This window comes from Pelmatolapia mariae, linkage group LG1, assembly GCF_036321145.2.
Source record: "Pelmatolapia mariae isolate MD_Pm_ZW linkage group LG1, Pm_UMD_F_2, whole genome shotgun sequence".
NCBI classification, from domain to species: Eukaryota; Metazoa; Chordata; class Actinopteri; order Cichliformes; family Cichlidae; genus Pelmatolapia; species Pelmatolapia mariae.
Window position 1 is genome coordinate 28,279,120 of NC_086227.1, and position 22,562 is coordinate 28,301,681.

The 22,562-nt window shown below is 37.3% G+C and overlaps 1 protein-coding gene across 2 annotated transcripts in view; it reads left to right on the top strand.

The window, feature by feature from the left end:
* Nucleotides 1–22,562, top strand: part of LOC134630494 (MAM domain-containing glycosylphosphatidylinositol anchor protein 1) — a 183,874-nt gene that overhangs the window by 145,827 nt on the left and 15,485 nt on the right. For both annotated transcript variants that reach the window (XM_063477818.1, XM_063477826.1), the window contains exons 14-16: nucleotides 2,718–2,870; nucleotides 3,521–3,676; nucleotides 9,599–9,729. In XM_063477818.1, coding sequence (XP_063333888.1) covers nucleotides 2,718–2,870; nucleotides 3,521–3,676; nucleotides 9,599–9,729 — 440 coding nt within the window. The remainder of the gene's footprint in view (nucleotides 1–2,717; nucleotides 2,871–3,520; nucleotides 3,677–9,598; nucleotides 9,730–22,562) is intronic.

Consider the following 22,562-nt stretch of genomic DNA (forward strand, 5'->3'; position numbering starts at 1 on the left):
GTGGATTTTTAATCAAATAATCAATATACGAATAAAGTGCAGACCAAGGTTGTTACAGTTAACTAAAACTAAACTAACAACTAAAACTAAATGTGCAAAAAACATTTTAGTTAAATAAAATAAAAATAAAAACTTATTAAGAAAATTAAAGCTGGCGGAAATGATTTTGTGAAAAAACTACCAAAAATAAAATGAAAATACAGAGGAAATAGCCTCAGTTTTAGTATCTGCTAGTTTGGTAAAAATGATATTACAACTTGCCACATGAGGCTGTGATGGATGCGTTTACTGAGATTTTGGATGTCAAAAAGACTGCGAATCAACTGCTTTCAAAAAGTGCTGCTTTTTATTACAATACCTGTACTGATTTTTCAAAACCTTTGCTTCTGACATATGCAGGCTCCATTCAGTAATAATTAAAATGACTAAAACTAAATGAATCTACTGAATCAAAACTGAAATAAAAACAAAACAGTCAAAACAAATTGCATAACTCTGTAGCAGCTTTAATTCAACAGTTGACTGACACGTAGTGTTATGGTCATTTTTAATAAATGACACATCATATTTGACTTTGATCAAATATTTAATTTGTATTGTAGAGCTTTTTACAGTCATTTTAATTATAAGACCCAAAGAGAGCACATGTGAGGGATGGAATCATTTGGCTAAAAAAAACCCCAAAACATAAAGCAAAATAAATCTGTTAGAGGCATAGTAAAAATTTACGGAGTAGCCAATATCACAATCTGGTACATTCTTTTTAAGATTGTAGCAGATTGTGGTACCAGCTTAGCAAAAGCAAAAAGCCTGAAAGACCACAGAAGATAGTTCCAAAGTGTGATGACAGAATTTATATGGTTAAAAAAATAACTTAAAAAACATTTAACCAACTCAAGAACACTTTCAAGAGTTTCACATATTATTGTCAAGGTTATAAATAAAAGAAATTTTCAGGAATGGAAATAAGATGGTTTACAACAAGGAAAAAATCATTGTGGTAGTCAAGAACAAGAAGGACAGATCAGACTTTGCCAGAAAACACATAAAAGAGCCTGCCGAAGAAAAAGATTCTTTGGACAGATTACAAATTTGTACCAGAAGGATGGTGAAGAGAAAAGTATGGAAAAGGAGAAAAACGACTGATGATCAGAAGCATACCACATTATCCATCAAACATGTCAGAGGCAGCGGACATAGGTTAGGGCATGGGCATGTATGGCTGCCAGTGGAACCAGGACACTAGTGTTTATTGATGATGTGACTGCTGACAAAAGGAGCAGAATGAATTACTAAGTGTACAGGGCTATATTCTCTGCTCAGATTCAGCGAAATGCTGCAGAACTGACCTGATAATGCTTCAGTGCAAATGGATAATGACCCAAAGCATAATGTAAAAACTACTTTCTCAAGGCAAAGAAATCAGGCAGTCACGTGATCTGGACCCAATAGAGCATGCTTCTCCATTATTAAATACAAAATTAAATTCAGAATGACCGACAATCAAGAAGCAACTGAAGGTGGCTACAGTAAAGGCCGAGCAGAGCATCTCGTGGGAGAAAAGGAAAGGATTTTCATCCAAGTATTAAAAACAATCCTTATATTTAAAATTCTGTTAGTTTTTTTTTTTTTTGTAAAACCACTTGAATTAAAGCTGAATGTCTGTACTTCAATCACATATTGGTTGATTGATTTAACACTAACTGTGTAGGTGTGCTGAGGTGAAGCTCCAACAATGTGTTTTGGTCCAACAACATTTATTTTTTTCATATCACACAGTTCAAGATAGATTTAATGAAATCTTGGTCTCAATCTGTCTTGCACTTTACAAGGTCAATTTGAGGCATGTCAAACTGTACCATGAATGTGTGGTGAACCATAGCACTCCCAACTAATAGAACAGAGTGTATAAGAGCAGAGGCATATACACTTGTACCACCCGTCTGCAGTTTTATTTTGAAAATGAGTCCGTATTGTGGTATATTCCCTACATGCCAGTGTTTTCTTGTTTTATTGGTTTGATTTTAAACATAAGTCAAAGCAGTCGGTACAATAACAATATGAACTTTGCATATTCAACGAACTTTGCTAGAATGTGTCTTTAGCCTTTAAGTTTCCAAACTGGCACATTGTATTTGACTCTCACTGCTATTTAAAACTACAGAATTAGATGAACAGCCACAAATTTTATAACATTTGTAATTGCCATATGTCTGGATGACTAAATGTTTAATACTGCTTTTATTTTTATGATGAGTAGTAGTGTTATACAATATCAGGTGAGCATTTTTTCACTGAATTGCACAGTGAATACAAAGGAGAAGACTTAAATCTAATGCCCACTTAAGTGCAATTCATTATTCCAGGTATTTTTAATGTCCTTTTTTTTGTCGTTTTACACAGTTTGAGTCTGAGAATATAAGAGTCATACTTTCAATTATACATAATATGTATACCAGTGCCTCCTACGTGGTGCCTATCACTTTGTCAGTAATTGCCTAGCTGTCTGATTTGAAGTGCACATTGCAGAGGTCATTATAGACCTATATAGATGTTGCCATTTGTTTCCTGGGAAAGGTGGGTGAAAAAAAAAGAAACAGCCTTTTATGTCATCTACAGTTTGTAATGTCACCCACTTGACATGTCAGTGATTTAATGTGTTTTTCTATCTATCTTTCTTTTTTCTTTTTTTTTTTGGAACAACACACACACCTCAGACCATGTGTGTGGTTTTGAAGATGAGCGCATATGTGGCTTCTCTCAAGACCGGAGTGATATCTTTGACTGGACGAGACAAAATCACCTGACGCAGAATCCCAAGCGGTCTGCGAACACCGGGCCAGACACTGACCGCAGTGGAACAAAGGAGGGTGAGGAAACTATGACTCATCTAAAGTGAAATACAAATGTATTGTGTAATGTGGAAGTGTAAATTCAAAGGCACAGAAACAAAACAAATGTGTATGTACAGTCAAGACCATTCATCTTCAGACAATGTGCTTTTTTGCTGTTGTTGTTGTTGTACACACACTGTTGTGTTTCACGGGAATTATAAATAAAATATGGGATAATACATTAGTGTCAGGTCTCAACTTTAGAGTGAGTAGTTCTACATTACCATATAAAGGACTGCTGTGGAAGATATTTTATTCTGACATCATTTCATGCATTAAAATGTTCAACTCTCAAAGCTGATTTAGAGTTTGAAGTTAACATTAGATTGAGGAGGTGCATAAAATGTCAAACAACTTGGAAGACCAAGAAAAAAATTTGATTGTTTTTCCTCAGTTTGTCTAATTTACTTGTGGAACATGTGATTAAATGTGTTAAGATATTTTTATCACATAGAGAATAAAGCGGAAACTTGGCACTAGCTTATGACCCATTATGTTACCACAAACCTCCCAAAAATGTGTTGTTATCCCAATACCTACAGTCTATAATTTACATTAGAGGGCTTTATTAGCCTTTTATTATTATTATTAATATTTCTACTCTTTATCTTTCTTGTTGACTCTAGGCTACTACATGTACATTGAAGCATCACGCCCACGTACTCAGGGTGACAAGGCTCTTCTTCTATCACCACTTTTTAATATTACCTCAAGCAAGGGCCCCAAAGGAAGAGTCCCATACTGCGTCTCCTTCTACTATCACATGAAGGGCAAACACATTGGTAAGTCGCAGAAAGAAGAATAATGCTCACACAAACATATACACATACACAAACATTATTATCTTCTCTCATATGAGAGCACAATGGCACACATGGGTATACAGGGAACAGTGTACTGGTGCTCTCTGCTATCGGGGTTCTCATATCGCTCTTGCCTCTGTCAAAAGCTGAACCCTATGCTTGAACCTTGCTTGCAGAGCGTGTCAGACAGAAAATTGTAGGTCTGTGTGAGAGAGTGTGTACGTGTGTGCGTGTGTATATGTGGGTGCGAGGTGGAATGGAGAGACTGGGGTGAGGGTGTTGGGATGTAGGATGCTACAAAAGTTCTGTTTGTATGTGGCTTCTTGGGTCTCAGTTTGTGTGTGTGTGTGTTTTGTGTGTTTGGAGGTGGTTGAAGGGGGCAGTGGGTGTGTGATTTATGGCAGTGGCAAGACACAATCAGTCACTTGGGCGAGTTGTTCATCATAATATGCTCTGTCACACAGCTAGAATGCATACATCTAGGAGCCCTACACACCTGCATGCACACTCTTACACTTTTGTGCACACACAAAGACACACACATGCACGCACGCACGTGCGAATGTGTTCTTTAAAAAAAGGGGGAAAATGGCAAACCTAGCAAATACATAGAGGCACACCTACATTTATCCACAAACACACACACACAATATTGATTTATGTGTCCATAGCCCAAGCATATATGCTTTAATCTAGCATTTGTTACCTGCTGACCTCCCTGTCTCCTTAGGATGTGTTTAGTTTAAAAGGGCACAGTGTATTATGTGTGTGGGAGTTTGCCTTTGTGTCTGTGTGTAACCAAGTGTGATAATGTAATAGTTAAGCATATTCAAGTTGAGAAATGAGAGGCAGTTTATTAAGACAAAGATTTGGGCACATCTCCCACAGAGAAATAGCTTTGCACACACAAATATTTCAATGGCATGCTAACAATAGAGTAGAAATGTTTCCGTCAGGTTATTCAGGGTTTTGCAGTAAAGAGAGAAACCTTAATAGATCAGAAAGAATGAGCCAAAAATTGGCTACTACTCAAAATGTCTCTGCTTAAAATAGAGGTGGCCTGACTGTTACTACAATATGTAATGGCTGTTTATAGGTGGCAGATTTATAAGAGATACTGGAGCACTTCATTTCTTATTGGGTAGTTTGGTCAAAGGTATTTTAGATGTTTTGTAATGAGACAGTGAAGTATCAGTTGCACTATGCTTGCATATGATTAGCACATTCTGTTACCACCGCTGCAAGCCCTCTCTCAATTTCCAGTGCTGTTCGTCCCAGTCTGTCCAATTTGTTGCTGCTTTAATTGCCTTACCTTGGCAGAGCTAACAGTTTTGCTAGGGAGACACAGTGTGACTCTTAATGATGGAAAGAGACAAGATGAGGATAAGACAGGGGGTCAGTGAGAGATGAGACAAGACAAGTGAGGGGAGGATGAGGGCTGGCCAACCTTTTGAAAAAGGGAGATGGTTAATGATGAGACTGAGACCAAAGTGAATGGTAAGAAAAATACTGAGAAAAATTAAGCACAGAAAATAGAGAGCCTTAGAGAGCCTGTTGATGTCCAGAAATAGTGAGAGCATGCTGTAGTGCTAGCCAGTTTTAATGTACTTGATATATAGTGTGCTAAAAGTGTTAAAAGGTTGTATATATTGAAAGCATTTGGGCACTTTGACGCCACACAATTTTCCGACAAGATGTTGAAATGCTGCTCTTTTCTAGCCCACATATAGTTTGCTTGTTTGCAATCCTAAGAGTTTGAGAGTTTAAAAGAGGTAAAGGCACCTTTCAAAGATTTTGCAAAAAAAAAATGAGGGCAGAAAGAATAATGCCCTTTCCTCACTTTGGATTGCAGGTTTGCAATAGGGCAGCACAAATAAAGACCTCCCCAGGTGATGTGTTTTTCTTTTCACCTTAATATGTTTATCTGTGGGCTTGCTGGCAGCAACAATAAACAACATTTAATTAGTTCTGTTTGGCATTGGGTAGTATTTTTTATGGCTCAGGTTTGCAATGCCATTGGCAAGCTTACTTGGAATTACTGGATTATTTTCACTCCAGAGTGATTGAAGACAATTAGTTCCTGTATGCTGTTTGAAAAACAGTTTTATTACACTTTAAATAACTTTGGCAATATAAATGTTAGCATAGTATTTTGCACACACAACTTTCTTTTTAATTATACACAGGTTTTCTAGATGCTTTTTATGTCTGTCTCTCACTTGATAGGTTTAGGTCCCTATCTTCAGGAAAGCATCATAACCAGCCTCTGCATGGCAAAGATTTAAAAAAGGATATGTCTAAGCCTAGATTTTTTCCCCACAGTGGTATACCCCTGAATCAGGCATTTACTGAAAACACTGAATAGTATTGCCCTTTGGTGACAGAGGCTACAAGCTTCAGTTTACTCTGGACTCTTCAGCATTGCTTTCAAAGCAAACCAGCAGCAGAAGCATACCAGACAGGCCATGAGCCTTATTTAGGATGAGATGAGGGATGGGGGGAGATGAGAACCCAATGTAGGCCTTTCAGATATCAAAACAAAAACAACTCATTTGATTTCAAGAATCGCAGTGCATGCCCGTCTGTGTGTGGGTCTGTGTATCTCTGCTCTGTCTTCCCCAATCATGATTCCACAGACAAGTAGCCTTGATAGAGCTGTGCCTTCTCCTCTGCTTGCCAGACACTCTCACCAGCATATACTGCCTTACCTCAGTCCAATCAATAGACTGCTTATCAGAGTCCGCAAACACTCTTTTGGCTCTGTGTGTGTGTGTAGGTGGTGACGGTGGTAACAGGAGAAAGAGAGAAGAAAGGAACTATGAGGCTCAGATATGTAGTGTTACATTAAGAGATTGGGTTAAAAGGTAATACTATACATCAAGATTAGGTCTTGCTTGCAGAAATGCTGCTTTTTTGGACTTTGGGAGGTAAATAATTTCTAACGTTTAATGTTTGTTCACTTCTTGAAAATGAAATTTAAGTTCCAGTTGGAAAACCTTGTAGGACACTGAAAGACCTATCTGCTAGATTTCACCTCATAGAAGAGCAAGTAACCTGTAATGTAATTAACATTTTTAATGTAGTAATGTAGCTGTTCGAACGCTATCACATCATTATTTTTACTGAGATCCAGACTTTACAAAACCATGCAAAATATACTCAGTGTTAAAAAAACGATTTTAGACATTTTGGTATATGTGATCTTATTCTTTTTCCCACAGTTACATAAAAAAGGTAAATTCTGTTTTTACATTTGCCTTTTCACTGTGGAGACCAGTGTTAGTCAAGTTACTTGAAAATAGTATTTAGTTACTAATTACTGATTATTTCTCCAAGAAAGTAATGCCGTTACATTACTGATTGGTTATTTTCAAAAGTAATTACTTACTTATTACTGAGTCACTTTTTAAAAACATGATACACAACCTGAATACGTAATAAAGCCATAGACCTTTCAGCCCAATCCCAATTTTTTCTGCATAATCCATCATATACAATTGAATCAAATGAAAAAGTCTCTTTTTAAAAGTTGTTTTATTAGTTTTAATCTTTTAACTTTATGCACATTGCATCAAGCAAAAATTTAATTATGCAACAGTCTTTGACTCGAAGAAATTAGTTTAACATTTAAACCTATTTTCTGCATATATCAGCATATAAAATAAAATAATTTTTTTGTGTTTACACTCACTCTTTCAAATAGATGCAAGTAAAACACATCAAAACATAAATAAAATCAAAGATTCAGCAGCACAAAGCCCTGTCACTCTTAAGTCTATTTTCACCTGCTTAGCAGGAGTGGGGTGGAGATTTGCCCGGTGCTGCAGCGGTCATGTCAGCGGGGGGATCCAGGGGTTTCTCTGTGAAGTTCACATTCCTGTGGCAGCTTGTTAGGTGCTTGCTCAGATTTGAATTTGAATTTTTCACTGCAGAAAGAAGTTTTCTTCCTGCGCAGAGTGTACAGTGGGCGCTAATGTTTTTGTCACTTTTTACGGACTAATGAAAATTGTAAGTAATGTCAGGACTTCCAAGCTTTAAATGCTGCATGGTCGTACTCTCTCTCACACTCCATATTATCCATTGTTGATCTACTACGCACGTCTGTTGCTGCCACGGACGTCGCACGCTCGTACGTCATTGTCATGAGACACTCTCACAAACAAAATCACGGTTTAGTAACGCAGTAAGGCAAAGTACGGGGAAAGTAACAGTAATTTAATTACTTTTTTGCAATAGTAATCCCTTACTTTACTCATTACTTGAAAATAGTAATTGGTAACGCATTACTGCTCATCTCTAGTGGAGACTAGACTTTCCTTATAATGACCACAACCATGGAAAAACAGCTTTACTGATTCAAAGGCAGCAAAAGAATCACGGCTTTCAAAAGCAACTAAATATGGCATATTGTTTTATGTAATTCACACAGAATCTAAAAACTCAACAAAAACAAGATGTTCTTTGATAGGAGTCATGTTTGGTCAGATACAGTGGTTTGCTGGAGGTATTGGTGGTTCTCAATATATATCGACTAGCTACTGGCTGTGGCTGTTATCAATTTGGCTTCCACTAAAGCTACTTTCACCTCCTCCCTTGTCACAAGGATCACTATAGCACCTCCGCATGTCTTGATTTTTTTTTAACATGAGATGCCCTTCCTGTTATCAACTGGAATCAAACCAGCCATCTGCCTTTTGCCAAACAAATCTTTAAATCTGTGTAAATGTGCCAGAAATGTTTAATTAAACAGCATCATTCCTTTTATTTGACATTTTCACAGTGCTAAAGTATGTAGGGTTAAGGTGAAGACTGGATTGACAGTCCGATAACACTGCTTCCCTCAGTGCCCACAGACAGTTGAAACATGTTGCTTAACTGCTCAGTTGGATCCTTCCCCTAGTATCACAAATCTCCTGTGACAAAGTGTGATGCTTAGTGCTGCCAGCCTGGTGATTTTTCCGGGATTTAAAGAATATAGGCTTATATTTCCACAAAACAATGATTGATTCCATTGTGTAAGCATAAGTCTATAAGTATACACACACACACACACACACAAATATAGTATAGCATAGCGTGCCCCCTGCTTGCAAATTTGTTTAAGAGACTCGTGGTTGGTTAATGTTCCAATTAGGAGCTGGCTGGGGATCATTAAGAAGATGAATGATTCTCTCACACCTACTTTTAGAGACCTGAAAGAGACAGAGAGAGGGGAAAAAAGAGATGGACACTATTTGGATTATTTCTCCATGGCAAGTAAAACAATAGGGTAGAGTTTTAGACTTGCTATATTAAATATACAGTCCTCACAATGGGAATAAAATGCAACAAAAGTCACGGCACCTTTAGCTATTGAAATCGGAATCTTGTTTAAATATTTACTATAGTCATTTTTATTTTTGGGGACAGACAGACTCAAATCTCCACAGGATGATACCATGTTTCACAAATTTCAGGAGTAATATTTGGCCATTCTTCCAAGACAAACTGATCTTTGCTCTAGTGTTATCTTTAACCAACCCCAATGTATTATTTTGGATTCAAAGCAACTTACTTGGCCAGGCCTTAGTTTTCACTGGTTATGGATAATTTTCATGCTGGAATATTGTCCTTGCGTTTGGATATTAATCTTATCAGACAATATCTTTGTTACTTATAACTTAGCAGTCACAACACAGCTTGCTTCTTGATGGGCTGTTAAACATAAAGTAATTCACTTTGTTTTGCAGCAGTTTCTCAGTCCATTAAATTTTTTGTAGTGGAATATATCTGTGTTTGGTAATGACCATAACTATAAAACCAGCAAGAGTGACAATGACACTGAGTGTTTCTAAATTCCTGCACATGTTTGTGGCTGTGTTTGTCTGGATGTGTGGCTGCTCATGGGATTTTTTTTCACAGGTACTCTCAATGTTTATCTGCGAGTGAGAAGCATTGCCTCTGTGGACCGAGCAATGTGGACAAAATCTGGTCATCAAGGCCCAGACTGGAAGAAAGCATTCTTTGACGTTACCCCCAGTGGACCCTTTCAGGTAAGGCCTTTCTGATTTCTTTGCTTCGTAGGATTGGTGATTACAGAATCAGCAGTCACATCAATAATAAACACTGGTGACCTAGTGACCAGTAGGAGCCATACATGTCAATAATGTGGTATGCTTAATATCGTGAGTGGCTTTTCCAGTCTATATTTCCATTTGCAATGATTGTAGACCTTAGTATTTCGTTGTTTTATTAATATAGTGTACCAGATTTTTGATTTGGCCACTCCTAAAGTTATTTATTATCTCTCTGATAGTTTTTTTGTTGCTGTTTTGCTTTTTTGTTTTGTTTTTCAGACAAATGATGGCCTCTCTCACTTGCACAGACATCTCTCATACTTAAAATTCTGTTAAAAAGCTCCGACGTAGAAATTCAACTCTTTGAATCCAGTTCAGATATTATGTTTGCTTCATTTGCCATGAAATAACAAGAAAACAGGTCTCACCTAGTGCACAAAACTGTGTGTCAGTCAATTTTCCAATTAATTCTAACCCTTTGAACACGGGGCACTGTGTATAAAGATGGCTGTAATTCCTAAACAGTTAATGCGAAATCTTTTGTAAAACCCTTAAAACTAAAGTTGAAAGTCTGCACTTCAATCACGTATTGATTGGCTGATTTAAAATCCACTGTGGTGGCGTACTAAGGCAAAACTACAAAAGATGTGTCTTTGTCCAACAAATCATAGACCTAACTGTATTTTGACAAAACACACAAAAAAATCTATTTTTTGTCATCTCTTTCATCTGTGGGATGTCCCTCTGCCTCAGCCATTTTCTCTCTACTGTGTCTGTCCCAAGAGGAAAGTTCTCCACTGTGCAAAGCCAGCACTGGGATTTTATACCATGAATTAATGGAAATGAGGAAATTCCCTTGAAACACTGCTTGAATTTTTCACAACATATTTTAAAGACTGACATTTAAACCGCCCAGAGATCTACTTCCCAAAATCACTATCGCTTTATATTTATTGATGTTTGAGTTAACTAATATCCAATAATCTCATTTCTCTTCTGCGATGGAAGAAAACTTTCAAATAGCATAAAAACAAATACAGTATTTAAGCTTTTAGGAGTGGGTTGGTGCAGTGTGTTGGGAAAGAGTTCATACCCCTTTTAACGGTCATATATCCAGTCAGTCCTCCCCTCAGTGGCTTGCACTTCCACTGCAGGTGGACATACTCTGCAATGTGAGAGTACACCCAATGGAATCAATATAATGTGACATTATTATTTATCAAGTTATACAAATTTGTGCCAAAAGTAGTACTAATGAAGGCAATGAAAAATATGATACATATAAATTAACCCCAAGCTTTTTGTATGACTTGTGTGCATTTTTCATTTCTTAAATAAATGTGGATACAGGATTTTGACATTTTAGCACTGAGGGCACTATTGATAAATGGGGACCTTTGAGTACACATTGGGCTCATTTTCTGCTGAATGTCAGCAGCAAGCCTGTTCACGTAGTAACCAGAAAATCATTCACTTCATCAAGAATGTGCTAATCTCACGGCTGGCAACAAGATTTCATACAGATTTGAAAGGTCCAAATGACATAAATGTGCAGCTATGCATACAGCTTTGACCTCTAAATGAAAGTAAACAGACATAAACGTCTGTAGCTAGTGGTGATCAAATACAATAATTTCTATAAATACTGACGCTTAATTTATTTGTTTCCAGAAACAAAACAAAAGAAAAATATCCTGGCATTTCAAACAGTTCTTTAGTATAGATTGGACTGGCTCTGTTTTGGTGCTAGCAAATGTTTTGGACCCAAATATACAAGCCAGTAAATGAACCAGAACCAAAAATGTGATAGTTTCTTTTGTAGTTAACTCTGTTGTGCTTTTTATACAATGAGCATTCAATCTGCATGGATGGCATATTTATGTTGAGGACTGCTTGCAAGTGCATCTCTTTAGCCTCTGGGTTGGTTTAATTCCTATATTGCTTCCTTTTAGAGGTACGCAAATGGACAGAAATACAAGACCAAATCTGTTGGTTTTTTTTTTTTCTTTTTTAAGGATAACAGCTTCAGTATAACTTGGAATTAATCCAATAATGAGGTCCACATGAGGAATAAAATGTCATTTTTCAAAAAGATATTCATTTTCGTTTGTACAAAATCTCCCATACTGTAATTCAGATCTGACTGCGAAGGCCCCAGCATGTGATTCACACAATTTTTGCACTATGAATAGGGCAATTGTCTGCCTGGAAGAGACGATTCTGATCACATGATAAAAGTGATGACTCAAAATAACTTTTGATTGATTAACAGTGGCTTCTACCTCTAAAGGTACGAGTGAATCCAAAAGGCATAACTAAGACACCAGATTTTGTATCTGTGGGGGTCAAGGGCACTTTTTATTCCTTTTCATTAGTCACACATCTGGACTTGCACTTGCACTTGATTAAAGTTGCAAGATCCTCCTGTTAAAAGCCTGGTGGATTGTGAATTGTGTGTCACAGACAAAACAGTGCTTCTTAGTTACAGTGTAGGTAGTTTATTTTCAACTTCTCCCATGAAGAGAAAGTAATGCAGCTGATACAAAGAGAGAGCACCAACTCACTTTTCTTGCATTTGCAAAAAACTCTTCATGAAAATACTAGTTTGACAAGAAATGGCATACTAACTTGTGATTGTACAGTAGGAAACCTAGTACTTCAGTAAAGGAACACGCACTTGATCGGACAGTGACAATTCAATTTACTGTACAAAGACAATTGCAAGAGAACTACCTCAGGCCTTTTACACCAGCTGGTGATTTCCGATCTCTGATTGTTGCTTATACAAGAACTGTTACCCTCAAATGAAACTCCATTTAAAAGTCTGTTCGACTGGATTAGAAAGTTATCTGAACTATTTCTCAGTTCAGTTCAAGGGGTGCAATTTTTCATGCTTTCAGCTGTACAGTCATCTTTCCTTGTTTAAGTTCACCGGAAGTTTAAAGTTTGGGTTACAGTAACTGTGCACATTCAGTCAATAGTGGAAGAAAATAGCCTGGAAGACATAACAGAAGAAGCGCCCGTGTTTGAGCACTGTCTGTTGACACATCCTTGAAGTCCCTTCGGCTCTTTGGCAGCTGCGCTTGCAGTTAGTTCTTCCCTGTTGGCATGTGGCAGAACAAACTAGATGACTCAGTCCTTCTTTCTAACTGGACATGATGTTTCCTTTCTCACTCATTTTTCCAGTTTTTCTTACTCCATGGGTTTGTTTGTGAGTTTGTGTATATGTGTCTATTTTAGAATGTTTAAAATTCAGCGGAGGGTGAGAAAAAGGGAGGGCAAAAATGATGACAATTTAGTTTTGCTATGTGTGTTTTGCTGTCTCCGTCTGTTTAGTCCCCATTCTCTCCACTTATCTTTCTCTCTCGTGGAGTGTTGGGGCAAGGGGAGTAACTGGCTTGATTCTTGTCCTGGTCTGCTTTCAAGATGTCTTCTCTCAAGGCTGATGACTAATGGCTTTAAATTTAAAAAGGACAGTCTTCAGCTATCAGGCTGCCAATACCCCATCACACATTCTTTTTCCATATATCTGTCTACATTCTATCTATGCACAAATAAAATTACAAGCATACAGTGTAGATTCAGGCACCTGTACTATGCAAAAGTCTTGAGCCAACCCTCCTTTCTTTATATTTTGTTTTTAAGGAACTAGACTTTCTTTAATTTGTTAAAGTGGTCTTGAGCAGTTCCTCTTTCCACTTAACAATGACCTATGAATTATTCAAACATAAAAAGGCACCTATAGCTTGAGGGATCCCCCAGTGTTGTGTCTACATATGACAGAGAACTAATCTAATCTAAGAATTAATCTTAGATTGTAATCTTTAGACATTTTGTTACCAGTAGTCTGTTAAGGAAAAAAAAGGAAACCGAATAAACTGAGGATGAAAGAAAACGTTGCAGGTCTAAAATACTATCTATAGCAGACAACCAGTATCTGGAAGTTATGTCTTTAAGAAATAGGAAACCCCATGAAACAACTAACACAGGACCTGAGAGTGCATCTTGCCTTTCAACTGAGACATCTACTGTTCACTGAAACCTCATCAGAAATGGTCTCAGTGGATGGCCTACTATCAAGAAGCCATTGATAAGAAAGAGAAACATAGAAGAAAAGTTGAGGTATGCCATATTACTCAAGAACTGGACAGAAAATCAGTGGCAGCAGATCTTGTGGAGTCATGAATTCAAATTTGAAATTTGAAATGTTTCAAATCATCACTAAATATATGTGAAGAGGTCAAGAGGGGTACACTTGTATTTATATGGCATATTTCCTTACACATAAAGGCAATGTGCTTGACACAGAAGATAAAAGCTTTAAAAAGCTTTGTAAAGAAATAAAATATAAGTTAAAACACACACATAATCACATACACACAGTTAAATGTAAGTCTGTGAGAATAAAACTGTTGAGTCTGTTTTTTAAAGTGATAATTGACCTCAGGCCAGCAGATAACCTTTTCCAAAGAACAGAATCACATGATCACATAAAGTGAAAGTATTCTCAGCCCGTTACAGTAGATCTAATTATGGGAACAGTTAAAAGATCTGCACTCGATTACCTGACAGGTATCACTTGATTATATACACAAAACAAGTCAGTGAGTGTCTGCAGCCAATGTAAAACATGGTGGAGGTTCAGTCATGGTTTGGGCTGTGTTTAAGCCAGTGGTTTTGAGGATCTTGTTAAAAATTATTTAATTATGAACACAGAAAAATTACCATTAGATTTTGATTCAGTGTAGAAAGCACCTGACTTGAAAAGGCTTTGCTTCTCTGTATAGCAATGGTCCCAAATACAGTAAAAGCAAACCTGGATTAAAAGAAAAGCACAACACGAATGAACAATATGGATTTGCCTCCTCCATCTCACCATTAAAGAATAAAGGTGGTCATACCAAATACTGACTTTCAGCCTAATTAGGATTGTTTTTGCCTTGCATACTGCATCTTCATGTATGTTTTTACATGTCAATAAATCACCTTATCGAGTTCCCCTTTGCCTAGCAAAATACAAAGGGTGGTTGTTGCACAGTACAGTATGCAGACGTACAGATAAACTCTTTTTCTTAAACACACACTCACCAGTCTCATATCCCCTGCAGCAATTAGCTATGACAGGTCAATTAACAGGCTTATTTATGAGCAGGGGATGCCTGCTAGTTGTGTTGTAATGATTCCAGATACTCTTTGTACGTGCATTGGGGATATTGAATTCATGATGAATGTGGGCTGAAGGCCTTAGCTAGGGGCTGCATTTGCTCTTCATTAACCATGCCTTTGCTACCCAATGTATCTTTAACTATTAAAGGGGAAGCGAACACTAAACCCATGGGCAAAGTGTATGTTTTAAGGTTCTTCTGTGATACTGTATTGGCATGGTAGTTGACGTCAATGTTTTGAAGTGCAACACAGTTGTTAAATTGCAGTAAGGTAATCTCTTTACCCATGAAAACAAGCATCCACTCTTAGCACATAATGCACATACAACAGAACAAATACTTTTTTCAGAAGTAATATAAACGGTCACGTATTAAAACAATATGAAAGCTCTACCACTGAAACTGTGCAGCTCACTGAGGTTCATTTAAGTTGAGATCTCACTCTGAAGGCAATAGTATATGTTTCACACCATGGATGGGACATTTTGCAAACACTTGCAACTAGTCAGGGAATACACCTTTTTCCTTGCGACCAGTGGTTTCCAGGGGATCACTGACAGGTCCTTGGGTCTGTGTGACTTAGGCATAAGGTGCTAACATCTGCTGGTTATCAACAGCAATTATACAGCCAAGAAAAAGACAAAAATGAAACTGTGTGTAAGTGTTTGCGAACCAAGTAAAAGGCACTTTACAAACAGGGTATGAACAAGATGGAGTGAGTCAGGTGGGGATGTCTTTATTTCATCAATAAAGCTCCTAATGCCACTTAATTATTCATCCACCCCATTTATACGTGACTTTGCAAAGGTAGCTGAGGCAGGATGGATGAATAAGGAAGGATGCATAAACGATAGTGGTCGTCTCCTTGGCAACTGAGGGTTGCCTTGTACATGGCTGGTGTCTCTCTCTTCAAGGTGTACACTTTTTTTTCATATGCATGTACTGCTTCTCTGGTTCAGCACATGTCTTAGAGACTTTGTGCATTATGCCATTAATGTCTTTCAGATTTGTTGTTGCATATATATTTTTTCATATTATATTTGTATTTGTGTCCTTTTTCATGTATGACCCTAAAATATTTCAACTTTATTAAGAAATGCCAGGGTTCCCAATTACTCCTCACTGAGCTGTATTTTAGGATGATTGCACTAATTCTAATTTTTAATTCTCAACACTCAGCAAGAATATTTAAGACTGCTCAGCAGCACAATCCTGACAATAATACAAAGTACACGACATCAGTCAGTCTGTAATTTTTCAGAACATTTTCTTTTTTCTAACTTATACAGTTTAATGCCTTAACTGCCACAGTCTAATATCAGAAAACTCACTTGTACAAAACTTTTCGGGTATGATAGATATTGAGTAAATCCTATGGGCTATTTTAGCTTCGCTCCTTTAGCTAAAAACATATTTTTCTTTACCTTTACAACAACAGATATTCCAGTACTTCGGTGTGATCTATCTGTTCAACTCATACATGCACACATACACACAAACCACTGCTGTGTAACAAATGGAGTTGTTTAATAATGTACAAAGCAAGCAGCCTTGATCCTAGCAGCCAGCCAGAGGAGGTGAGCTGATAAACATACTCTTTCTCTCCGTCTCTCACTTTGCCTCATTTCTTACGACATTCTGTTATGTTCCAAGCTCCCCAAGGGCCTGATGAAATGAAATAAGAAGGGTGAACCCCATTTCTCCCTCTGCTCTATACCTGTCTGTCTTCCTTGAGTTACTCTTTTGAGCAGCCCATTCTCCTCCTCCTCCATTCAACTCCTATCACTGCTCTATCACTAACTGAGAATTACCAGTGGGCCAGTGTAAGGCCACAGGATCACTCTGAATTATTTGTTTCCTACATGGTTTAATTAATACATTATTTAATTAATATGTTTGGAGCATCTAAGAAGGACAATTTTTTAGATAATTTTGATAGATTAAAGTTGTGTTTGATCAAACTTTATTTCTTTCCCTGCCTTTCTTTCTTTCTTTTTTTGTATATAAGTAATTAACACACAAGAAGTGTCATCATTCAACTGCAAAATAATTGTAAATCTACAAACAATGGTGATTATCAAATGAAAATCCCCATTATTAGCCAGTTATCACATTAAATTTGCTTTTTTTCCCCCAATCTGGCATTAAAACCCCTCAAAATGTTGAGATTACTACAGAAAAGCTATAAAAAATGGTTGATCAATCAATAGTAATGACTTGAGCTGTCTGCTCATGACAGTGGGAATTATGACACAATTGGTGTTGTTGTGTTGTACTGCTTAGCTTCTTTTTTATACACTCAGTGGGTCTATTAAGCCCATTTTGCCTTTTGCTTTCAGTTCACTGCTTCAAAAACTCTTGATAGGAGGAGATGAGTGTTAAAGGGGTAATGTGTTTTCGCTACAAGGATGTAGTTAGATATGACTGTGTCTTCACAAGGATATGATGCAAGGACCAGCAGCCTTTAGCAACTAAATAATATCTAGAAAGGATGGATTTTTAACGCTTATTTGCGGTTCAAAACAAATATGCTTTCTGGTACTGTCTAGGTGCGTTATAAGCTCCACGCCTAAATGACTTAAGGCTAAGCAAATGTAGAAAAGATAGTAAACTTCCAGTTGATTTCTGTGTGATATTCAATGCATTTTTATTTATTTATTTATTAATAAAACCTTCCCACAGTTTTTAGTGGGTATAAGACTGTCTGCAGTGCAAATGTTGGGGATTTAAAGATTAAAAATTACAGTTGGAGAATTGCATACATTTTAGTGGTGCATGATAAAATGAATCCCCATTGTATGGGCCATTTTGTTAAAATGAAAAGAAAAACTTTATCTATTTATTTATTTATTTAAAAAATTTGGACTCCTCCACCCCCAAAAAAGGAAGAGAGAAAAAACAAATATATAAATCATAGAAACGTTATGTAATTAGGGATTCATTGCACAAAGCTCAGAGAGAACTATAAAACTGTAAAATGTAAAGATGCGTACCACTGTGGTCATAAAGGTATATAGGTTATCTGTGGCATTTAAATAATGCTTAATTAGTGGTAAGAGTATCAAAATGCGCCAAGAAGATATCTAAATACCATGACACCACTACCACTATCCTGAACCATTGATACGAGGCATGATAGAGCCATGCCCATTGTTTATGCTAAATTCTGATCCCGACCAAATGTTGCAGCAGAAGTCGAAACTCATCATACCAGACAGATTTTTCCCCAATTTCTGTTGTCCAATTTTAGTGAGTCTATGCAAATTGTAGTCTCAGTTTCCTATTCTTAGATGACAGGAGTGTGGTCTTCTGCTGCTCTAAACCCATCTGTTTAAAGGTTTGATATGTTGTGTGCTCAGAGATGTACTTCTCCATGGTGGCAACAAGTAGTTACTTGAGTTACTGTTGCCTTCTTATCAGTGTGAAACAGTCTGGCCATTCTCCTCTGCTATCCACCTCTATCCAAGACAGTATTTTCACTCAGAACATTGCTGTTGACTGGATATTTTCTCTTTTTCAGACCATTGTCTATAAACCCTAGGGATATCTGTGCTGAAAATCCCAGCAGATCAGCACTTTCTAAAATACTCAGACCAGCCTGTCAGGCACCAGCAATCATGCCACTTTTAAAGTCACTTAAGTCACCTTTCTTCCCTGTTGTGGTGCTTGGCTTAAACTTAAACATGCTGTGACCATACTTGCACACCTAAATGCATTGCACCATGTGATTTGCTGTTTATATATTTGCATTAATTAAGTAATATTAAGTCTAATATGAAATAATATGCAAGAATCTCAAGAATTTCGCTTCCAGCTTATATCAACACTTTGGATGTATGCAGAGACAAAATTTGTGTTTCAAAGTGACCTAGGTTTCAAATTCAAGTAGCTTTGTTGGGGACGAAGGCTAATGCTCCATCTAAAGCTGAGCAGGTTTTAATTAAATAGTCCACATTTTCCAAGCCTAGACTTTGAATTCTTTCCCCAGGGTTAAAATACATGGGAGTTATATGTTTTGTTTGTTTTTTGAGTACTGTGGCGGAGGTGTGGTCTCCGGCTCACTGCACCACCCCTCCGCTGCAGCTGAGCCAGGGACCACACCTCCACCACAACTACAAAAGTAAAAAAATTAAAATGTAATTAGCCACCATCTCTGCTTTTTAGACTTGCAACACACTAGAGTTCGTATGGACCCTGAATATATCTCTAATAAAATTACTTGTGTCTGGTAATATAATAGAATCGTCTAAGATGATAAATTCTTATTAATATCCATGCAAGTTTAAATTGCTTACTTTCATTGTCGACATGGGTTTCTACAAAGCAATCTGATGATATGGTTTGACTTTCCCTTCTTCTAGCATGTCTAAACAGTAACTTGCTCTTTTAGCCACTATTAAATAGCCAATAGCTGAGTTGTTGAGTGCAGCAGTGGCTCTGTCTGTGACTATTGCTTTGAATGTAAATGTTAATTCTTTTTTCTCTGCCAAGGAAGAAACCATTTATCCAAATTCAATAGAAAAACAAACAGTGGTAGCCTTTTGTGTCCATTATCTGTTATCTCAAATGTACCCTTTGAACAATATGATTTTCTAATTCGCTTGAATTCCCAGAGGTGGTTTTTGATGTGGATGTTATTGAGTTCCACGGAGTGCAGAAGTGACTGCGTATTGACGCATGTTTCATTTCTGCTTAGTGTTGAGAGCTGTCCATGGAGAACACAAACTTTCTAGTCATGTGCACACCTCACTGACTGCATACCCAGAAAGTCTTTGAGGTGCTGCCACTCGGCTCTGCATTTCCTCTCTCTTTGTGCTCCATCCAACAAAAGTAATGATGTATTGAAAAACAGCTTTCCTTCCTGCCTCTCTACAACAGCCCAGGCTTGAGCCCAGCCTCTGGCTAGCATTAATACAAGATTCTCATTGTAAACAGTGGCGAGCTAACTGATAAGGAAGCGTAAGATTTTACATTGTATACGGTCTACTGGCTATGATTACTACTTTCCATGTATATTAAAGTTGTAAAGTCACGAAATTTGAAGCGGTACTTTAAGACCTTTAATGCTCTTTATCAGGGATCATAATATCCTTAGGAACAAATGTGTGTTGTTGTTTTATCTGGAACCTATGGCTTCTTGCCACAGCTCAAAGATAAGCACAGTACGTTAAGTGGCAATTGTAAATTGGCCACAGGTAGGAATTTTAGCTTTCAAAGTGTCTTCAACTTATCCCTGTAATGGACTGCTGACCTATCTACCCGGCCTCCTGCCCAGTAATAGCAGCGATAGGCTTCAAACCTCCATGAACTGGCATACAGCAGGTGTACCTAATGGAGGGGTGTATGTTTTGTTATGATATCAGTATAACTGTGGCCATCTCTCTTGCACTAAATCTGCAACTCTTTTACTTTCCCAAGCTTCCACTCAGACTTCTTGAGGTTCCTAGTAAATAAATTCATCTTAATGAGGTTGTTTATTGAGACCAACTTGTATAGCAGAAATTACATGAACACATAAAATCAATGGAGTTGCAAAGAAGGCGGTAACGTGTTGTAGTAGATTATTTGTGTCCCTACTTGCTCCTCTGTGGATTACCCAGAGGCCATCTGTGTTCCTAGCAGTGTTTGGTACCTGGGGGGCTTGTTGGAAACCAGGCCAACCCACATTTGTGTGCCTCACATTGCACTGGTATTTTAAAGCTCTCTCTCTCGTTCTCTCTCTCTCTCTCACACACACACACACACACATAGACACACATGTGCATGCAGTCTCTCTCTTTTTTACTCCCTCACTCTCACAGCTGTGTCCCCTCTGGTATGTGGATAGCACATCAATGGGAACATTAAAGGTTACAAGGCTTGACAAAACGACACACTCACAACTTCAACCTGACACTTTACTGCACACCCTTTGATCCTGCATTCACACACTCATGCACGCACACACATGCGCAAGTTTTCTATCTCACTCAAGATCCTTCACACCCACACGTTATGCAGTATAATAACAAGAACTGGAATACAGAAAATTTTACACAGTTTTTCAAAAAGAAAATTATGTCATGTTTTTTTCATGAAGGGTGCAGATTTATTTATTTAAATATTCAGAAAATGTAAGAGGTAAATATCAGCTTTATTATATATAACATGTATCTTTTATGATCACATTTTTTTGTCCCAGAATTTGATAACTGCATAATTTACAACAGCTCTCCAACTTATCATTTCTGTATAACTCGGGTGATGCAAAAATGCAGGTCACCAAACACAACTACCAAGGTTTAGAAACTCCGAGTACCACATTACTGTTGAGGACCCCAGCAAAGTGCCCAGCAGTAATATTTAAATGTGAGACAATGTTGGTTCTCACATTTAAGCTTGCTCGTCAGTTATGTCCCTGAGCCATATCCAAAAACTAAACATATAAAATCATTATTTTGCAGTGACAGGATATTGTATTGTATTGTTTTATTCATGCTATTGTGTTTGATATCTTAGAGAAAAAAAAATCTTTGCTGGTAAGATTGTAATATGTACCTTAAATGAGACAGTTAATTAGTATTTTTGCACCTTTCTTTGTTAAGGCCAATGTTAGTCATTTGGCTTCCATTTTTCAATTATCATACTCTAGTCTATAGTCTGGACTATATTTAAACAACAGGCTTGTTTATAAAGACACACTTGTTAGTTAAGTGTTTGTAAAGGTACTATACATGTGTGCATATGTAAAAGAAATCACACTATGGCTGGCAAATATACAAAGAAAACTGGAATTAAAGGAAGAAAAACCATAAATAAAGCAAAATGTTTACGACAGTCAAGCAGCAAGGAAATTTCATTGTAGCATTTATAAATTAAAGGATCATGGCCTTGTGGTGAATAGGCCTCTTCACTTGAGGACCACAGAATTTTCTTTACAGCCTATACGGAAGAAAATAGCCTTTTTGTATATGTGAGCAGACCTGTTAAAGCCATACAGCTTGTGCCGCTGGACTTGCTCCCTCGCCACCACGCAATCAGCGTCAAGGTTCTCCTAATTATTTTATTTGTTAATTCAAAGAGGATCTCTCATTCGGGGAATAAATTAGAAAGCAAATGGGGAATAAATGATAATGCTCTTGTACTTTCCTCCCCTTTGTGAATGAAATTGAATTGGCTCTGTGTGGAGAGAAGTAGAGAGAAAATATAAGAAAATGATTAGGGTACCTATGTACTCATGGTATACAATGAGAGTATGTGCAGTTTTTCTATCAAAATTACATTTGTATGCATAGAGACACCTGCTCCTCGCTCTGTTGTTTTGAAATAACTGGTGGATTATGTGGTGTACTCAAGGGTTAGTTAGCAGCTGGAGCAGAATATATTGGAGTATATAAGAAATATATAAGTATATATGAGGCCAAATTGTGCAAGAGTGGATCTAACTTATGCTAAGTAAAGAAGAAAACTACTCTAAAGTTAGATTAAGTTGTTATTACGAGGTTACAAGTGTTATTATCTGCCCACTAAAGTTAAGGAAAAAATGTTTATACACAATAAACTGACCAATCTGTTAGATACTAACAGGACTCATAGATTAAAACACAATAGTGGAATGCCTCAAAAGTAAGATCATGTTAACAGTGTGTTTGCACTGCCATTGTA